Source organism: Gossypium raimondii, chromosome 11, assembly GCF_025698545.1.
Source record: "Gossypium raimondii isolate GPD5lz chromosome 11, ASM2569854v1, whole genome shotgun sequence".
In the NCBI taxonomy this organism is placed as follows: domain Eukaryota; kingdom Viridiplantae; phylum Streptophyta; class Magnoliopsida; order Malvales; family Malvaceae; genus Gossypium; species Gossypium raimondii.
In genome coordinates, this window is record NC_068575.1 from 41309392 (window position 1) to 41325896 (window position 16505).

Sequence of the window (16505 nt, forward strand, 5' to 3'; positions counted from 1 at the left end):
TACCATTGACTGTTTAGAGGATGGGAACGATTCTTTGGTCAAATCGATGAATGGCATGGCCAGTGTTGCCAAGCAATACTTTTACCATTTGTTTTCTTCCTCCACTCATGGTGATTCAAGTCATTTATTGGGGGCAATTGCTGGCGGAATTTACAGCCGAGGAGGTGAGGATTGCAGTGATGGTATGTCTCCTCTTAAGGCTTTGGGTATGGATGGTTTTCCTGCTATTTTCTACTAAAAATATTGGCATATAATTGGAGAAGATATTGTTGCTTTCTGTTTGGCGGTTCTTTGGCGAGAGATTCCCATGGATGCTGTTAATTGGACTAATATTGTTCTTATTCCTAAAGTTACTAATCCAAGAAATATTTCACAATTTCGGCCCATTAATTTTTGCAATATTTCGAAGGCGCTTGTGAATAGATTTTAGAATGTGCTTATTGTCTCCGTTGATGAAACACAGAGTGTAGTAGATCTATATAGGATAACTTCTTTATTGTTTATGAGATTCTACATTTTTTTAAGGTGGGTCCTTTCGCCCTTAAGCTTGACATGAATAAAACGTATAATCGAGTTGAGTGACATTTTCTTGAGACAATCATGCTCCGAATGAGTTTCTATAAAGAATGGATTTCGTTGGTCATGACTTGTGTTCGTACGGTCTCTTATTTGGTGATGCTGAATGGACATATGGGGAGGTTTTCAATCCTTCAAGAGGGCTCCGCCAGGGCATTATTTATTTCTCAATTGAAGGGAGGGTCTCTCTTCGATGCTTCAATTGGCACAATGTGAAAGAATTATTAACGGTCTATTATTGCTCGATGGAGTTTCATTTATTCAACAATTTCATCCATTGAACGGAATGTATGGCATAAATATGTTTCCAATGCATCATTGTGAAAAGACAGCCACTGGAGGGACCAGACCAAGATAGAGAGACAAAGCAATTCCATTAAGGAGAGTTGTTAAAAGTTTATAGTTCATATTATATTTAAATATGTATAAAGAAATAGAAAACCGAACCACAATCTGAATCCAATTTGTGTGCCCAAGTGGTTTACCCACTGCTTGTAATTTAATGGGTTAAAATTTTGAAATTTTGAAAGAAAAATTAAAAATGTTTAATGTAAGTGTTGGGATCAATCCGACTAAGAAACAAGTAAAAAAAATAGCGAAATAAATTGAGAAATTGAACACACAAATTTAACGTGAAAAAATACCTCCAAAGAGGATAAAAAATTATGGGCAAAAATAATTTTACTATAATGGCAAAAGAACGAAGAGTACAAAAGATGGAGATAAAAACTAAACCCCGAAAACCCAAAAACTAAGAACCCTCAAAACGTAAACACAAAATTCTCTAAATGTGTTATGAGTTCTAATCTCTAATGGGTGTATTTTCTAAGGTTCTAAAAGAGCCTATTTATAGGCTAAATTTATAAGTCAAATAATAATAAAATAATCTAGACTAACCAAAGTTCAATTGAAACAAATAAACAAAGTTTAACCGAAAGATTATTTCTTAAATTTGACTGAAATAGGAGTCATACTCAAAAAATCTCCACCTTGACTCATATTTCCACAATGCCATCTTTGCCAAAGCCCGCCACGGGCCTATTTTGAACTATGTAGAGAATTAATTGAGTCGAATCTGTGCTTAGAAATTGGAAGACTTCTAGCCTTTGACTTGTACACTGCTAAATTAAAACTAACCCGAGTTTGATTTTCACGAACACAGTGCCCTAAATTTACAAAATCTACATCCAAAAGAGAACCTCTGTTCAACGAAACGATCATACCTTTTTCATTCCTACGATCAAGTTGTCTCCACTCCAAACGAGTTGACTTCAACTCTGTAACGGATGAGGGATGTCCGATTTTACCAGTCACAGTAGAACCTTCTAGAATATAAAGACTAACAGTTCTTTTACCTTCTAACAAAATGAGAGATTCACAAGATACTTTAATGTCGCTCGACTCGATGTTGATTCTGCACCCTTTTGAGTCTAAAATACTCAAAGAGATGAGATTATTGCGTAAATTAGGTACATACTTGACATCTGATAGTGTCCTAATTGTCCCATCGTGTATCCTAATTTTAACAGTACCAATACCAATTACCTTACTAGATGAATCGTTTCCCATGTGCACAACTCCACCTTCAACTGAACTGTATGTGGAGAACCATTCTCTATTGGGACAGATATAGAAAGAACATCCCAAATCTAGGACCCACTCAGATGTGAGCTTGGAGTTATCGCTCATTGACACTAACAAGAAATTATCACCGCTTTCAGCAGCCAAATTAGCACAAGCTACATCTTCCTCATTACTCTCAGCAGCTCTTTTTGTAACATCCTGATTTTGGGCCTAGTTGGAACAGTGGTTTCGGGACCACGAATTTGATGAGGAAAAAAAATTTATTTTATTATATTTTTATGGTCTACAATTTCACAAAATGATTTCATGAAAATTTCGTTCGAAAATTTCGACGTTTGGGCACTCAATTTAGTCAAAAGGACTAAATTGTGAAAAGTGCAAAAGTTGAATTCTACATGTTAGAGGTGTCCAATTGTTATGAAATTTTAAATTGGAGGTCCTTATATGGTAATTAGACCATTGGTTAAGTTGGTAGACAAAAATGAACATTGTTAGGCATGTTTCCAAAATTTTTCATTAAGGGCATTTTGGTCATTTAGTTATTAAAATGAATTAAAAACAAAATTAAAAGCCAATTTTTGTCCATCTTCAGCCCCATGGCCGAATTTCACAAGGGGAAACCATGTCTAGGGTTTTTCAAGCTTTCAAGCTCGATTGTAAGTCTGTTCTAGCCCCGTTTTTAATGTTCTTTACGTTTTTGGAGTCCCGGTAACGTGATTTAGCTTGTTCTAGCAATAATTTAACCTAGGGTTCATATTTGGAAAAATAACCATAGGTGAAATGTGTTTATTTTGATTTTTTATGGTAGAACATGAATCTTGAAATTATGTTAAACAACTTTTGCTAAGTGATTTTAAGTGAAAACGAGTAAAACGACATAATCGGTAAAAATACCTAATGTTCATAAGTACATGCTAGAGTGGGAATTTGATGTTTCCATAGAAGGGAAAAATGTTCAGCATGTCATAAAACATAAGAATAAGAGATGAAGTTTAATTTCCAAGCTTTGGGGGAAAAGTTATGCAAAAGTTTAGGGGCAAAATTGTAATTTTTCCAAAGTTCGATTCAAGGATTTTTTTGATGATGTGAGTATTAAATAAGCTAAATTTTCTATTAAAGATCAAGAAGAACAAAATTCAGAGTTAGACATGGGAAAGAAAAAGATAGAGGACTAAGTTGCTAGATTTGGTCAAATTTTGTACTGAGGTAAGTTTACGGTAAATAAATGCAACATTTTAATAATAATTATTAATGTTGTTATTTTCCAGAAATTATATATTTATTTCATGAAATTATTTAATGTTGACTCAAGTATGAGATGACAGAGAATCAGTGATAAAAGCCCCGTTGAAACATTAGGAGTGTATTGGATACAAATGTCATAACATTTGGGTAAAGAGATCCCATGTAAGACCATGTCTAGGACATGGCATTGGCATCATTGAGACTATGAGAGGTCTCATGTAAGACCATGTCTGGGGCTTGGCGTTGGCACCAAGATGAGAGGTCCCATGTAAGACCATGTCTGGGACATGGCGTTGGCACCAAGATGAGAGGTCCCCCGTAAGACCATGTCTGGGACATGGCATGGCACCGATATGAGAACTCCAATGTAAGAGCATATTTGGGATATGGCATTGGCAGTATAGTATAGAAAATATCCCATGTAAGACCATGTCTGGGACATGGCTATGGCATGTTATTATCAGAAAAGAGACCCAAGTATCCTTATTATTCAAATGTGGCTCAACGGGCTAGTAAACAAATTATGTTCCATGAAAGTTCAGGTAAAAGCATAAATAGAAAATTCAGGTGAGTTATAAGATTTAAGAACATATTATGTTATAAATTGAGAACCAACATTTTAGCAAGAGAATGGTAAGTTATAATAATGTGTTATCTAAGTAAACAAGTAAGTGAACGAGTAAGAGATAAGTAAAGAGGAAATTAGAGATCATGACACTTGAGTATATTTATTTTTGTTAAATGTTGTTATTTATTTGCTTGTAAACTTACTAAGCTTTATGCTTACTTCTTTTATTTCTTTTTCTTTCATATAGTATTATCAAGTATAGTCGGGATCTTGAAGACGTCGGAGAGTGTTCACACTATCAACCACCACAACTCGGTATTTTAAGACGATAAATGTTTTAAGCTATGGCATGTATAGGGACTTAGTCATTTCGATTGTATATTCTTAAATTATGACCAAAAGATGATATGTAAATATTTGATGATGAATATTTATTAAAATGGCTAAGTATGAAGGTGCTTATTGTTATAAAAGTCTACATGATACATTATGCATAGAAATCATGAAAAAGAAAAAAATTGGTAGTGAATCAGTTTTGAGACAGCAGTAGTGACGTGATTTTGAAAAATCACCAAGGATAGTAGAAAATGAATTAGAGGGTGGATGAGATATAGAATTAAATATTATTGAGTCTATTTTCATAGAAAAATAACAATGTAGACAAATGAATTATGTATTCTGAGATATTTTCATTTTAGTTAGACAAGGTCAAAGTGGTTTTCGGAATCCCCTATTCTGAATTTGGAAAATCATTAAAAATTGTAAAAAAATATTTATGAGTTTTAATTTATATTTCTAGATTCCTCATTGAGTCTATTTTCTGTAGAAACAAGTGAGAACACCATATGAAGTCTGTACGATGAGATAATTAAATATTAGTGATGAGAGGTCAGGACAGTCGATTAGTGAAACAAAGGAGGCTTTAACTAATAAACTGTACTAATTGGCTAAACCAAAAATTCAGAAACATTGATGATAAAAATATATATTAGTCTAATTTCAGGAAAAATTTACGGATCTAAATTTCAAGTTTCGTAGCTCAAGTTATAATTAATTTAGTAACTGCTGCGCAGGTGGACAGCTTTGTTGTGAATAGTGAAATTAATTTCAAAAGTAAAATTTTATGCCCCGAACTTTTAAGTTAAGCCAAGTAACGCCTCATGCTCGACTCTGGCAACATTCTTGGGTAAGGGGTGTTACACTTTTATTTCGCAGTTTATAACCATCTTCTTTGACGTGATCTAATTTTTTACAATAGCGGCACCTTTTGTCTCGTTTCTTTGATGCTACTAAAACGGAAGCTTACCTATCTACCTTGCTATCCAAACCAAACTCATTGTCGAGTTTGTCTCTACTCAACAAATGACCCTTCACATCTTCGAACGAGAGTTTATCTTTACCATAAATCAGGGTCTCCCTAAAAGACTTGTATGAAGGGGGTAAAGAGAACAATAATAGCTTAGCCTGATCTTCATCGTCAATATGAACCTCAACGTTTTTTAAATCATTTAAAAGAGTAATGAATTGACTGCTATGATCTCTAAGAAGCTCACCTTCGTTTATGCGAAATGTAAATAGACGTTGTTTCAACACTAAACGGTTAGCCAGAGACTTAGTTGCATAAAGAGTTTCTAACCTTTTCTACAAGGTGGATGAGGTCTTCTCCATCAATACCTCCTGCAATACCGTATTCGCGAGGCACAACCAGATTGCAGATAAGGCCTTTTCATCAAGCTCTTCCCATTCTATTTGATTTAGATTATCAGGCTTTTTCCTGCTAACAACCTTTTTCAAGCCGGTTTGAACTAGAATTGACATCATTTGAACTAGCCACAGATTGAAATTTGTCTCACCATCGAACTTCTCAATTTCAAACCTTGTTGTTGCCATCTCTTAATGGACTGATCTATGAAAATTGAACTAGCTCTAATATCACTTGTTGGAATTGACCCGATTAAGCAACAAGAAAAAAATAGCGAAATAAATTGAGAAATTGAACACACAAATTTAACATGAAAAAAACCTCCAAAGAGGATAAAAAATCACGGGCAAAGATAAATTTACTATAATGTCAAAAGAACGAAGACTACGAAAGATGGAGATAAAAACTAAACCCCAAAAACCCAAAATCTAATAACCCTCAAAACGTAAACACAAAATTCTCTAAATGTGTTATGAGTTCTAATCTCTAATGAGTGTGTTTTCTATGGTTGTAAAAGAGCCTATTTATAGGCTAAATTAATAGGTCAAATAATAATAAAATGATCTAGACTAATCAGAGTTTAACTGAAATATTATTTCTTAAATTTGGTGAAATAAGAGTCATACTCAAAGATAATTAATACACATTCTTCAAGTTTTAAATATGTGTGGTATGATAGTTGTTCACCTTACCTTTTAATTATATAGTCTGAAGTTCAATCTTTACTCATTAGAATAGAACACATTTAATGACTAATCATTTATGTTTTTAAAAGCACCCATTACGAAAAAATTAACCACTTTTATGTAAAATATACTGGTTAATTGCGCTTTGCAAATTTGGATTAAATTCTCAGTATGTATTATAAATATCATCAAAATCGAATTCCATGTGAATATATCATGTCACATACAAATCTTATCTAAGTTGAATTACTCTAGCAAATATGTAAAATATCTCATGAATTGATTCATGACAAAAAATACATGAAAATATAAAATTTTCTCTAATTAAATTAAACAGACAAACTATTAAAAGTATAAAATCAATCAAGGCAAAATAACATAGGAAAATAATAAAAACACAATGCTAAAAAACATAAAATACAAATACTTTGTTTTTTTTTAATAATCGTATTACAAGTTACGGTCATATCTCTTTTTATATATATATATATATATATATATATATATATATATATATATATATAATGTCTACAACTATTCATAACCTCACCCAACCAAAAAATTGGAGAATAATACGTGTCAGCGAACTCGAACTCACGTTCTCCTATATTGACAATAATGTCCATATCAGTTGAACTAATACTCAATCGTTAAAATAACTTGAATACATCATATATTATACATATATATTGTCATATATTAAACTAATTATTAGTATGTAAAGAACATATCAATTTACAATACTTTAAACACATTAAAAGAACTTGAATGCATCAATAAATACATAAAATGAATGGTTATATAGGTGTTTATATTATTGTTTAATATATATTCGAACTCACATCCTTCGATGATTATAATAATAAGGATGTCAATTGAATTAATGCTCAATCAAATATTTTTTATCTTTAAATTATATCAACATTAATTATGTATAAAAGTTAAAAGATTAATCTAAAGTATATTTTCTTTTTAAAAAAGATAATTAATTTTAATTATCGAATCGAGTAATAATACTAAATCATTCTGTGAGTGAACTTACTATACTATTATGTTCTACAGGTTAAGCACAATATTACGTTGAAAAATATTAATCTAATTTCCGAAAATGTAGTAAGGGCATACTATACTACTATTTAATTATCCATGTAACACTCTAAACCCGACCTAGATGTTATGGCTGAATCTGGAGTGATTACATAAAATGGTTTGAAATTTAGCTTTCGTTTATTGAAAAACATAGTAAACTTTTGTTACTTAAAAGCCCGTTTTATTTGAAAACGTGTTGGACATAATTATTCAGTTAAAAACATTGTTTATTTGCATTTTCTAAACAAACCGAATACTTTGCAGCGGAAATTCTTAAAACATTATATTTAGGGAAAATCAAGTTTGTTTTCTTGAAAACAGTTGATTGTAGGAAAATAGTCATTTTCGGTAAGTCATTTTATCAAATTTCATGCCAAAAATCCAAAATAAAATCAAAACAAAAAATAATCCCAAATGTCCAGAAAATCCAAAATTTATAAAACTCTCATACCAGAATTTTAAATAAGTCAAATTTAAATAAATTGAGTTTACAAAAATGTGGATATAACCGAGCTCCCGTTGAACCGACCCACCTAAGTTTGAGGGTTACCTGAAAGTGACGGACAAACAGAAAGTAAGTTTTCATAACTCAGTGTGTAACTTAAAAGAGAACAGAACCACAGGTTTAATTTCAGATTTATTATATAGCAGAGCAAATACAGATGAATATATCTTACAGAATAAGAATCATATCCAAATTTACAATTCTACCGCCATCGCTACACACCATCTCCAACCATCCCTGCACACCATATAGGGTCTTTAAGACTCATTTAGCCCTACACACCACTTAGTGTCGGTATGACACTTTTCAAAATAATTGCAGTTGTGCTGCCAGAATAATGGGCGAGAAATCACCTATCACAAAACACTTCCTCCACATAATACATACAACCCAACCCAAATGCAGATATAGAGTACAAAAAATATCATACATATTTAGATTTCTTATTCATTTGACGTTTCCATTACTCTTACGAATAGCAGATTTTATACCAACAAATATCTAGATTTCATGCTTAATAATTTATTTAGTCTCATACTGACCCTACAAAAGGTCACAGTCGATCTAGACAATGTGTACAGCCTTCGGGAAAAAATCATGAATTTTGAGCCCACACGCCCGTGTGGCCCACACGGCCCAAAATAGCCAGGCCGTGTGTCACACACGACCTAACACATGGTCTGTTACACAGTCGTGAGTCGCACACGACTGTGTGACATCGATAGTGCCCAATTTCGGCTTTCACTATTCGCTATTTTTCGGGTTTCCCGTTACATACCTTGACTAATTCTAATGCGAAACCACCTGCGAGACTTTCCAAACCTAAACACATCCATTAAAACCCAAATCAACGATGTACACGAGTGAATTAAAATACACACCCTCAATTACTTCAAAAAAATAATATCAAACGAACCACTTAAAATTCAAAAACGTAATAACACTTTACCACAAAATGAACAGCAGCCACATACACGAATCAAGTAGCCGGAGGAAAACCCAATGATTCTCAATCTTCTCCTGTAACGCATTAGATTTAACTTAATTAACACACGACCCAAAAGTTAACAGTACATTCTTATTACTTCAAACCCCCATCACCAACCGACAACCTTCGACAAAAGCGTAGAAAACGAAAAGAAAGGAAACGTTACTTACACAAACGGAATAACAAACGAATTAAACACGATCACCACCCAAAATAGAGAACCGCAACAAACCACAACCCAAAAAGCCAAAGAGATTTGAGAAGAAAACGAATAAATAAAAGAACTCTAAAGAACAACGTTCAATTCTTTTCCTGGAATAAAAAAAAATAAAATCCAAAAGGATAGGACTGTGGAAAACGTGAACAATAAGGAAAATGGATTTTTTTTAAACAATATCTTCCTATTATTTTCAAATAAATTAAAATAAAAATAAGAAAATAATAACAATAAAAAAATCCAACAATCCCTATCCATTTACTAATCCACTAACCTTTTCCTATCCAACAACTTATAAGAGTTTAAATTTGATCAAAATCACACAAAGTGGTCGTCCCACACTAAGACCTATAAAAAGAATAATTTTACTCACATAATAACTCAAACACTTAATCTCAACACATTCAAAGCATTAAAAGTACTTAACGATTGAAGTAGCGACTTAATTGTCACAGATTTTATAACTCATGTCAATATTTATAGTATAATATTTCATGATTAAATAAGAAAATTTACATGTGTGGATAGTAATCATTTTAAAAAGTAAAAATATTTAAAAAATAATAATTAATCGGATTGTAGCACAAGAAAATCTGAAGTGGGGATGAGCATATTAAAATTTTTGGAAATAAATAGGCAGACTAGAAAGCTTTGATTGGAAGAAGGAAGTAAATTAAGTTTGGGTAATGGCAGAGGTCAACAAGCAAAAGCATTTCATTCTAGTACATGGAGCATGCCATGGAGCTTGGTGCTGGTACAAGCTAAAACCACGGCTCGAGTCAGCAGGGCACCGTGTGACGGCCGTCGACATGGCTGCCTCAGGCATCAACATGAAAGCAATCCAGGGTGTTCACTCCATGTACGAATACAGTAAACCATTGTTGGAGATATTGGCCTCACTAGCTCCCGGAGAAAAGGCTATTCTCGTTGGCCATAGCCTGGGAGGCCTGAATTTGGCCCTGGCCATGGAAAAGTACCCGGAGAATATTTCAGCCGCTGTTTTCTTGGCTGCTTTCATGCCGGACACTGCGCACCACCCTTCATTTGTTTTGGAACAGGTACTGCAACCCGGCAATTTGTTTCATAAATTCTTTGTTTTTGCTACCCATGTTTGTATAATTTCAGGATTGCAGGGGTGGTTTAGTTTTTTCTTCACAGCAAACCCACTTAGAGATTTGATTAATCTAAATGTTTTTAGTTATTTTGTTGGCTCGGGTTAATTAAAGAGTTAAACTGGTTGTTATCAATTATTAACTTGATATGCTTGACTTGAATTTTCTACAAAGTATTGGCAAAGGACACCATCGGAAGCTTGGTTGGACACTGAATTTGCTCCATACGGAAGACCAGAAGATTCTTCGATGTCGATGTTTTTTGGGACCAAGTTCTTAACATCCAAACTTTATCAGCTATCCCCTGTTGAGGTATCCGTTTTGCAGTTTTCCTTCTGCTTGTTGAATACTCCAAATTAATTTTTGTTGTTGTTGTTGAGACCCTCGATTTTCAACAAGTATCGGTTTGTATTAAGTACTTTCATTCATTACTAAAAGGTCTTGTATACTTGTTGTAAAGGACCTGGAATTGGCAAAGGCTCTGATCAGGCCAGGATCAATGTTTTTAAGCGATTTGTCCAAGGCAGACAAGTTCTCTAAGGAAAAGTTCGGAAGTGTTCCCCGAGTCTATGTTGTATGCAAAGAAGACAAAGGGATACCAGAGGAATTCCAACGTTGGATGATCCAGAATTCTGAAGTTAACGATGTGATGGAGATTAAGGATGCAGATCACATGGCAATGTTCTCAAAGCCACATAAACTATTTAACACTCTGTTAGAAATAGGACATAAATATGGGTGATGTTTATTAATGAACAGGGGCGCCTTTGATTTTTTTTAATCAATAGGCATTGCTTTCATGGAGATATGGCGGGTTATTTACATGCGGAAGATAGATATTGTTTTTTATATTTGGATTTTGGTAATCCCTGATTGCTATATGTTTAAATAATTTGAAATAGCCGTCGGTAGTTACGACGAAAAATCTATGTTTTAGCAGCCACCTCGTTTGTATCGTCTGTTTCTTTATGGTACCAAAAAAAATATGTATTAAATAAATTTATCTTTTGGAATAAAATCATAAAACTTATTTTCTTTGATACGAAGACTTATTTAAAAATTTATAATGCGAATTTGCCACGGCTGGATACTAAAATTTGTCTCTTCATTGGATATTCGAAAACAACTATTATTAAATTTAAGTATTGATTTTAAAATTTGTATATTTTATTGTAACCGCTTGTCCAACAAGTTATTTAACAATAATTAAATAAGATTAAATTTTTAAGATGGTCATGAATTGAATTATAATTAAATTGTTTTGGACCATTTATCAATACCAATAATTAATTATTATGCAATTTGACCAATTTTAAAGTCAATTCAAAGAAAATCTAGCTATACTTTATTCTAGTCCATGTTTAATGTTATAATTTGAGAATACAAGTAAATTTGATAATTAACTTTTATGTGGTTGGATTTTGGTGCTTAATTTTGAATTTTATTGAATTTATCATAAACTTTTTTTAATTAAATTGTTCCAGTTTTGATGATTGAAAACAAAATATAACAAAGAAAACATTCTTTCAAATATTTTTGTAATGACCCGGTTTTCAATGCTATCAAAAAATGAGGTTTTGGGACCTCATTTCCATAAACCAAGCCCGTAAATATTATATAGGGATATTTATGGAGTTGTTGTATAGATGAATTGAATTTCGGTTATGTAATTTAGTCGAAATTGTGGTAAATTAAAGCCGAGAGACTAAATTGTAAAAGTTCAATCACTATAGATTTTTAATTAGGAAATGACTTGGGGACTTAAATTACATTTAGCTAAAGGTCTAAAATGGTAATTACACCCTTTATAAATAGGAGATAGTGGACGATAATAATGCTTGTTGCTTAATTAAGTAAAATATGATTAATTAAGATAAAAACATAATTAATTAAATTAATCAACTTTTAATCTAAATATATATACATGAAATTAGTGGAAAGAGAGATGAAATGTCATCTTCTCCAACCTTCCAAAACAAAAAAATGAGGAAGCCATTTTAAGGATTTTAAGCTATTCAACCTTTAATTCATGTAAGCCCATAGTAATTTTTCTTTGATTTTTTGTGAAAATTGAATCATGGGAGCTTGATTTAGCTAGCCCATGTACTAATTTTTGAAACTGTTAAAATTTTAAAAAGTTTCCATTGTTGATTTCTTGAAGATTTAGGTGTGAAACTGATAGAAATTAAGTTTAGTTTAAGAAAATGATTAACTTGTAAAGCTTAATTGTTGTTTTTTTTTACATTAGGGACCAAACTAAATAAAATGAAAAAATATCATGAACTTTCAATAGGAATAGAAAATAGGAGATCCCTAATGAATATATGTGAAATAATATTTTAATCTGAAGCTCTAGATCAAAAGTTATGCTTGTTCTGGGTTTAAGGACTAAGTTGAATAAATTGAAAAATATGTTTGACTTTATATTTGAATGTGATTTGAATGAAAATTGATATTGTGTTAATACTAAATTCTTATTTGTAGCTAAAGATGACGCCGAGTCATCGAGAGGGAAACAAAAGGCGAGAGTTGACGACGAGTGACGTGAGCTTTTGGTTTGTATTTCTATGATTCGGGACTCATTTAATTACTGCATATTAATGTCATTTTTGCATTACATAATGTTGAGGTGAGTTGATAGTGGTTATTTGAATTGAATTGCTATGGTTGAGATTGAATTTCAAGACATGGACTAAATTGAATAGAATAAAAAGTTACATGACTTACATTATATGTGATAATTGGCATAAATGTTATGAAATTGTGAAATTTTGATGAATTGAGAATATTGGAACGTAAATTGATTTATATAATGAATCGAAAATTGGTTACCCTATTAGTTGTTCAGACTGAGTTAAATATAATTGGCATGCCATAAGGTCATGATATTGATTGAAACCATCATTTCTGGGCAACTTAGGATGGTAGATTGTACATATAGAGTCATCATTTCTGGGCAACCCAGAGTGACAGAATAATCATATTATGAAAACCATCGTTATTGGGCAACTCGAGGTGGCAATATGTACATGTTCAACATCATCGTTGTTGGGCTACCCGGGGTGATGGATCTGTGTATCCGTTCTGTGTCCGTTTCTGGTTAATAAGGTTAAAAAAATTATGTGAATTAGCTAAATGATATATGAGATGAATTAGCTAAATGATATATGAGATGAATTGTGATTGAAATATGATATACGACGTCACGCGAAATGGATTAAAATGAGCCCTGGGGATCGATCGAGTAATAATGAGCCAATAGGCTGAGAAATAATTGAAATATGGTATGAAATGAGACATATGTGTATATATGCTAATGATGAAAAATGAATGAATATGTATGTAACTAGAGATGATAATTGAAATGAATCAAATGGTATATGAAATTGTTGAGAATTGATAAACTTGTATGCATACCTAATGAATTGATGGGTAAGATTGGTCATATACTTGTCATTGTGAAAATGAAAGTGTTTCGATATGGAATGGCATAAGATTAGGTTGTAAATTGAAATTGAATTGAACGCATGTATTTGTTTAAGCTTGTTTTATATTGACTTGAATCATAGAAATACCACTGAGTGTTTTCACTCAACATACGATTTGTTTTCTCCATGTGTAGGTATAGTTGATATTTTTAGAGTTCGAGTAGTAGATTCAGCATCCAAGAAGTAATCCTCAACTCGGCAAAGTTTGTGTAATTTCGTTTTGTTTTAAGTATGACATGTACTTAGGTTGAGTCGATTTACAGTATAATTGATAACTATGTTGTTTTGAAACTTGAATTGGTAGCTTAAAAATGGTTAAATGATAAGGTTGCATATTGCCATGTATATTTGGTTTGTATGGAAATTGGTTAAGTTGGGACTTATATATGATTGTATATATCAACTTTGGTAACTTCATGGTATATGACATAACGATTTAAGCTAATGTATGAGTTTAGGAATTTTAAAGATTTAACTGATGAGATATTTTAGGTTTGAACATTTGTGAATGGTGTATTTGGTTGAATTGGTAAATTGAATATGAGGAAATTGTTGTTTTAGGTGGATTTTGTTGGAACCATTTGATAACTTTTAAAAGCAGTATGCCATGTCGTGACGTCTCACGACGTCGAACATTTGTCGTTGCGACGAGATCGAGTTCATGTGTCATGCCTCGACGTCAAGCATTGGTCATCACAATGAGGCCAAATCAGTATGTGGTGTTGCAATGAGGAAACCCAAAGTCACGAAGTCAACTCCAAACTTTGAAAGCATTACATTTTAGTTCTAATTTGACCTCAGGTTAGCAATAGAGTTTTCGTAAGCTCATATAGGACTTGAGAATGATTACAAATCGTTTTATACACCTGTTTTAATTATATTTGAATAATTATTGTTGGAAATTGAATTGTGATTTTATTGAAGTTGCTCCTGTAATGAATGTAGCACCTTGTAACTTGGACCTGACTATCGGGTCAGGTATGGAGTGTTAGAATTTTATTTTAATAGTTAACAATAATTTAGTTTATAAAATATTAAAATTAAAAAACTAACTTGGAATTTTTATTTAATGAAAAATAAACGTAAAAATATATATATTTAAAAAAGGAAAATAATGATTTTTTTATGAAATAATAGTTTTATTAGTTTTAGTATTATATTTATTATTGTTAATTATTAAAATGAGAATGCTAGAAATTTGTTTAACTAACACTATGTTAATTATTGTTAATTAGTAAAGGAAAGAAAGGAAATTAAAAGAAAAGAAAGTAAAAGAGTGGAAAGCTAAAAAGAAGTAAATAATTACATATTATCTTATTTGGATAGTTAAAATTAATGAAAGAAAGGAAACTTAATTAATTTTAATGATTTTTGTTTGGATAGCTAGAAAAGTAATTTTCTTTGGGAAAGTATTTTTGCTTTTGAGTTTAAAAGCATTTTACTTCAAAAGTTGTTTGTTGAGTATTATTATGACTCAAAAACTCTTTTGATAAAATAACGAGAAACAAAGCCTTTACAAATTAAGCTAGGGAAAGTAAGGGAAGTTGATTATCCCTGTTTTTCCTTGAAAGTTTAATTTTTTATTTATCCCAATTTGGAGGAAAAGATAAAGAAACGAAAGTAAAATAAAAATTAAGTAAGGAAAGTAAGGGAAGTTGAGTATCCCTCCATTTGAAAGTTCTTTTATACATTCTTTTATGAAATGTTATAATTGTAAAATTCACTATAATTAAACATTTCCATTATTTTCCACCATCCGTACTAACAAAAATTGTTAAAATTATTTATTTATTTTATTAATTTTAACTGTTCAAACAATATAATAAGTAATTATTTACTTTATTTAGCTTTTCACTCTTTTATTTTCTTTTCCTCTCATTTCTTTTTCTTTATTACTTTTAATCCAAACATAGTATTAGGGAAAGTAAGGATACTCAATTTTCTTACTTTCCATAATCTAAATTATTAACTTTATCCAAACAAGGAAAATGGTGATTCTTTCCTTACTTTCCTTTCTTATCCCTCCTACATAAAGTAAATTTTATATTTAAATTATTTTAAATTACAAATTTTAATATAAATTTAAAATAGAATTTACTTTAATTCAAAATTATGATAACCAATCATCAAATTTTAGCTAAAATATTATAATAAATTTGAACATTAACCTAAAATATAAATACAAAAATATGGTAGAATACCAACTAATAAGATAATAACCCACTATTTGTATTCACTCTTTCTTTTCTTTTCTTTTTTTAATTATATATAATTAAAAAGACTTTTCTCTTTTTTCTCCAAATCGTTTGCTTATCTTTTGTTTTGCATAGTGGCGATGCAAGCCTCTGAGCTGGCTATTGCTTGTTTTTTTCTCCCTCCCACCAACCTTTTATTTCTTTGTTCTTCTCATTCACTCCACATGTCTTCTCTCTTTTCAATTTGTAGATCTATTTTATGGGTATCTTTGTTGTCTTCACAAGTTGTGATGGATAGATGACAACGCCTATCATTCGCTAAAACTTCACTGACCACCAGTAGTTTTTCTTCATCATCTTCTTAATATGTTTCTATTTTAGAGTATTTTAGAATAGTAAATGATTTCATAGGTCGATTTAGACCTGTGTTGTCTTAAGTTTTATATGTTTTCTATTTGGCTTTCCATTGTTTAATAAGTTATCAGTTTTAGAAGTTTTTGTCTCCTCTTGTAGCACATTTTTTAGTCTTGCTTATGCATGCAACCTTAGT

At 31.5% G+C, this 16505-nt stretch overlaps 1 protein-coding gene and 1 long non-coding RNA gene across 3 annotated transcripts; one reads left to right on the plus strand and one right to left on the minus strand.

Annotated features, from left to right (window-relative positions):
• Positions 1-7786: 7786 nt before the first annotated feature.
• Positions 7787-9253, minus strand: LOC128034544 (uncharacterized). Of its 2 annotated transcripts, XR_008190611.1 has the most exons (5): positions 9114-9253; positions 8905-8975; positions 8734-8777; positions 8128-8192; positions 7787-8000 (listed from the first exon to the last, which is right to left on the minus strand). It is a non-coding gene; the product is annotated as an uncharacterized LOC128034544 (long non-coding RNA). The 2 variants fall into 2 exon arrangements; XR_008190612.1 differs by lacking the exon at positions 8128-8192.
• A 510-nt stretch (positions 9254-9763) lies between these two features.
• On the plus strand, positions 9764-11312 carry LOC105803875 (salicylic acid-binding protein 2). Its single transcript, XM_012636292.2, has 3 exons — positions 9764-10218; positions 10447-10584; positions 10733-11312. The coding sequence occupies exons 1-3, from the start codon at positions 9847-9849 to the stop codon at positions 11012-11014; spliced, it is 792 nt and encodes a 263-aa protein (XP_012491746.1). The 5' UTR covers positions 9764-9846; the 3' UTR covers positions 11015-11312.
• The last annotated feature ends 5193 nt before the right edge of the window (positions 11313-16505 follow it).

Coding starts and splice junctions, on each gene's coding strand:
- LOC105803875 (XM_012636292.2), top strand. CDS start 9,847: ATGGCAGAGGTCAACAAGCAAAAGCATTTCATTCTAGTACATGGAGCA. Junction 10,219..10,446: donor CTTCATTTGTTTTGGAACAG/GTACTGCAACCC, acceptor TTTTCTACAAAG/TATTGGCAAAGGACACCATC. Junction 10,585..10,732: donor ATCAGCTATCCCCTGTTGAG/GTATCCGTTTTG, acceptor CTTGTTGTAAAG/GACCTGGAATTGGCAAAGGC.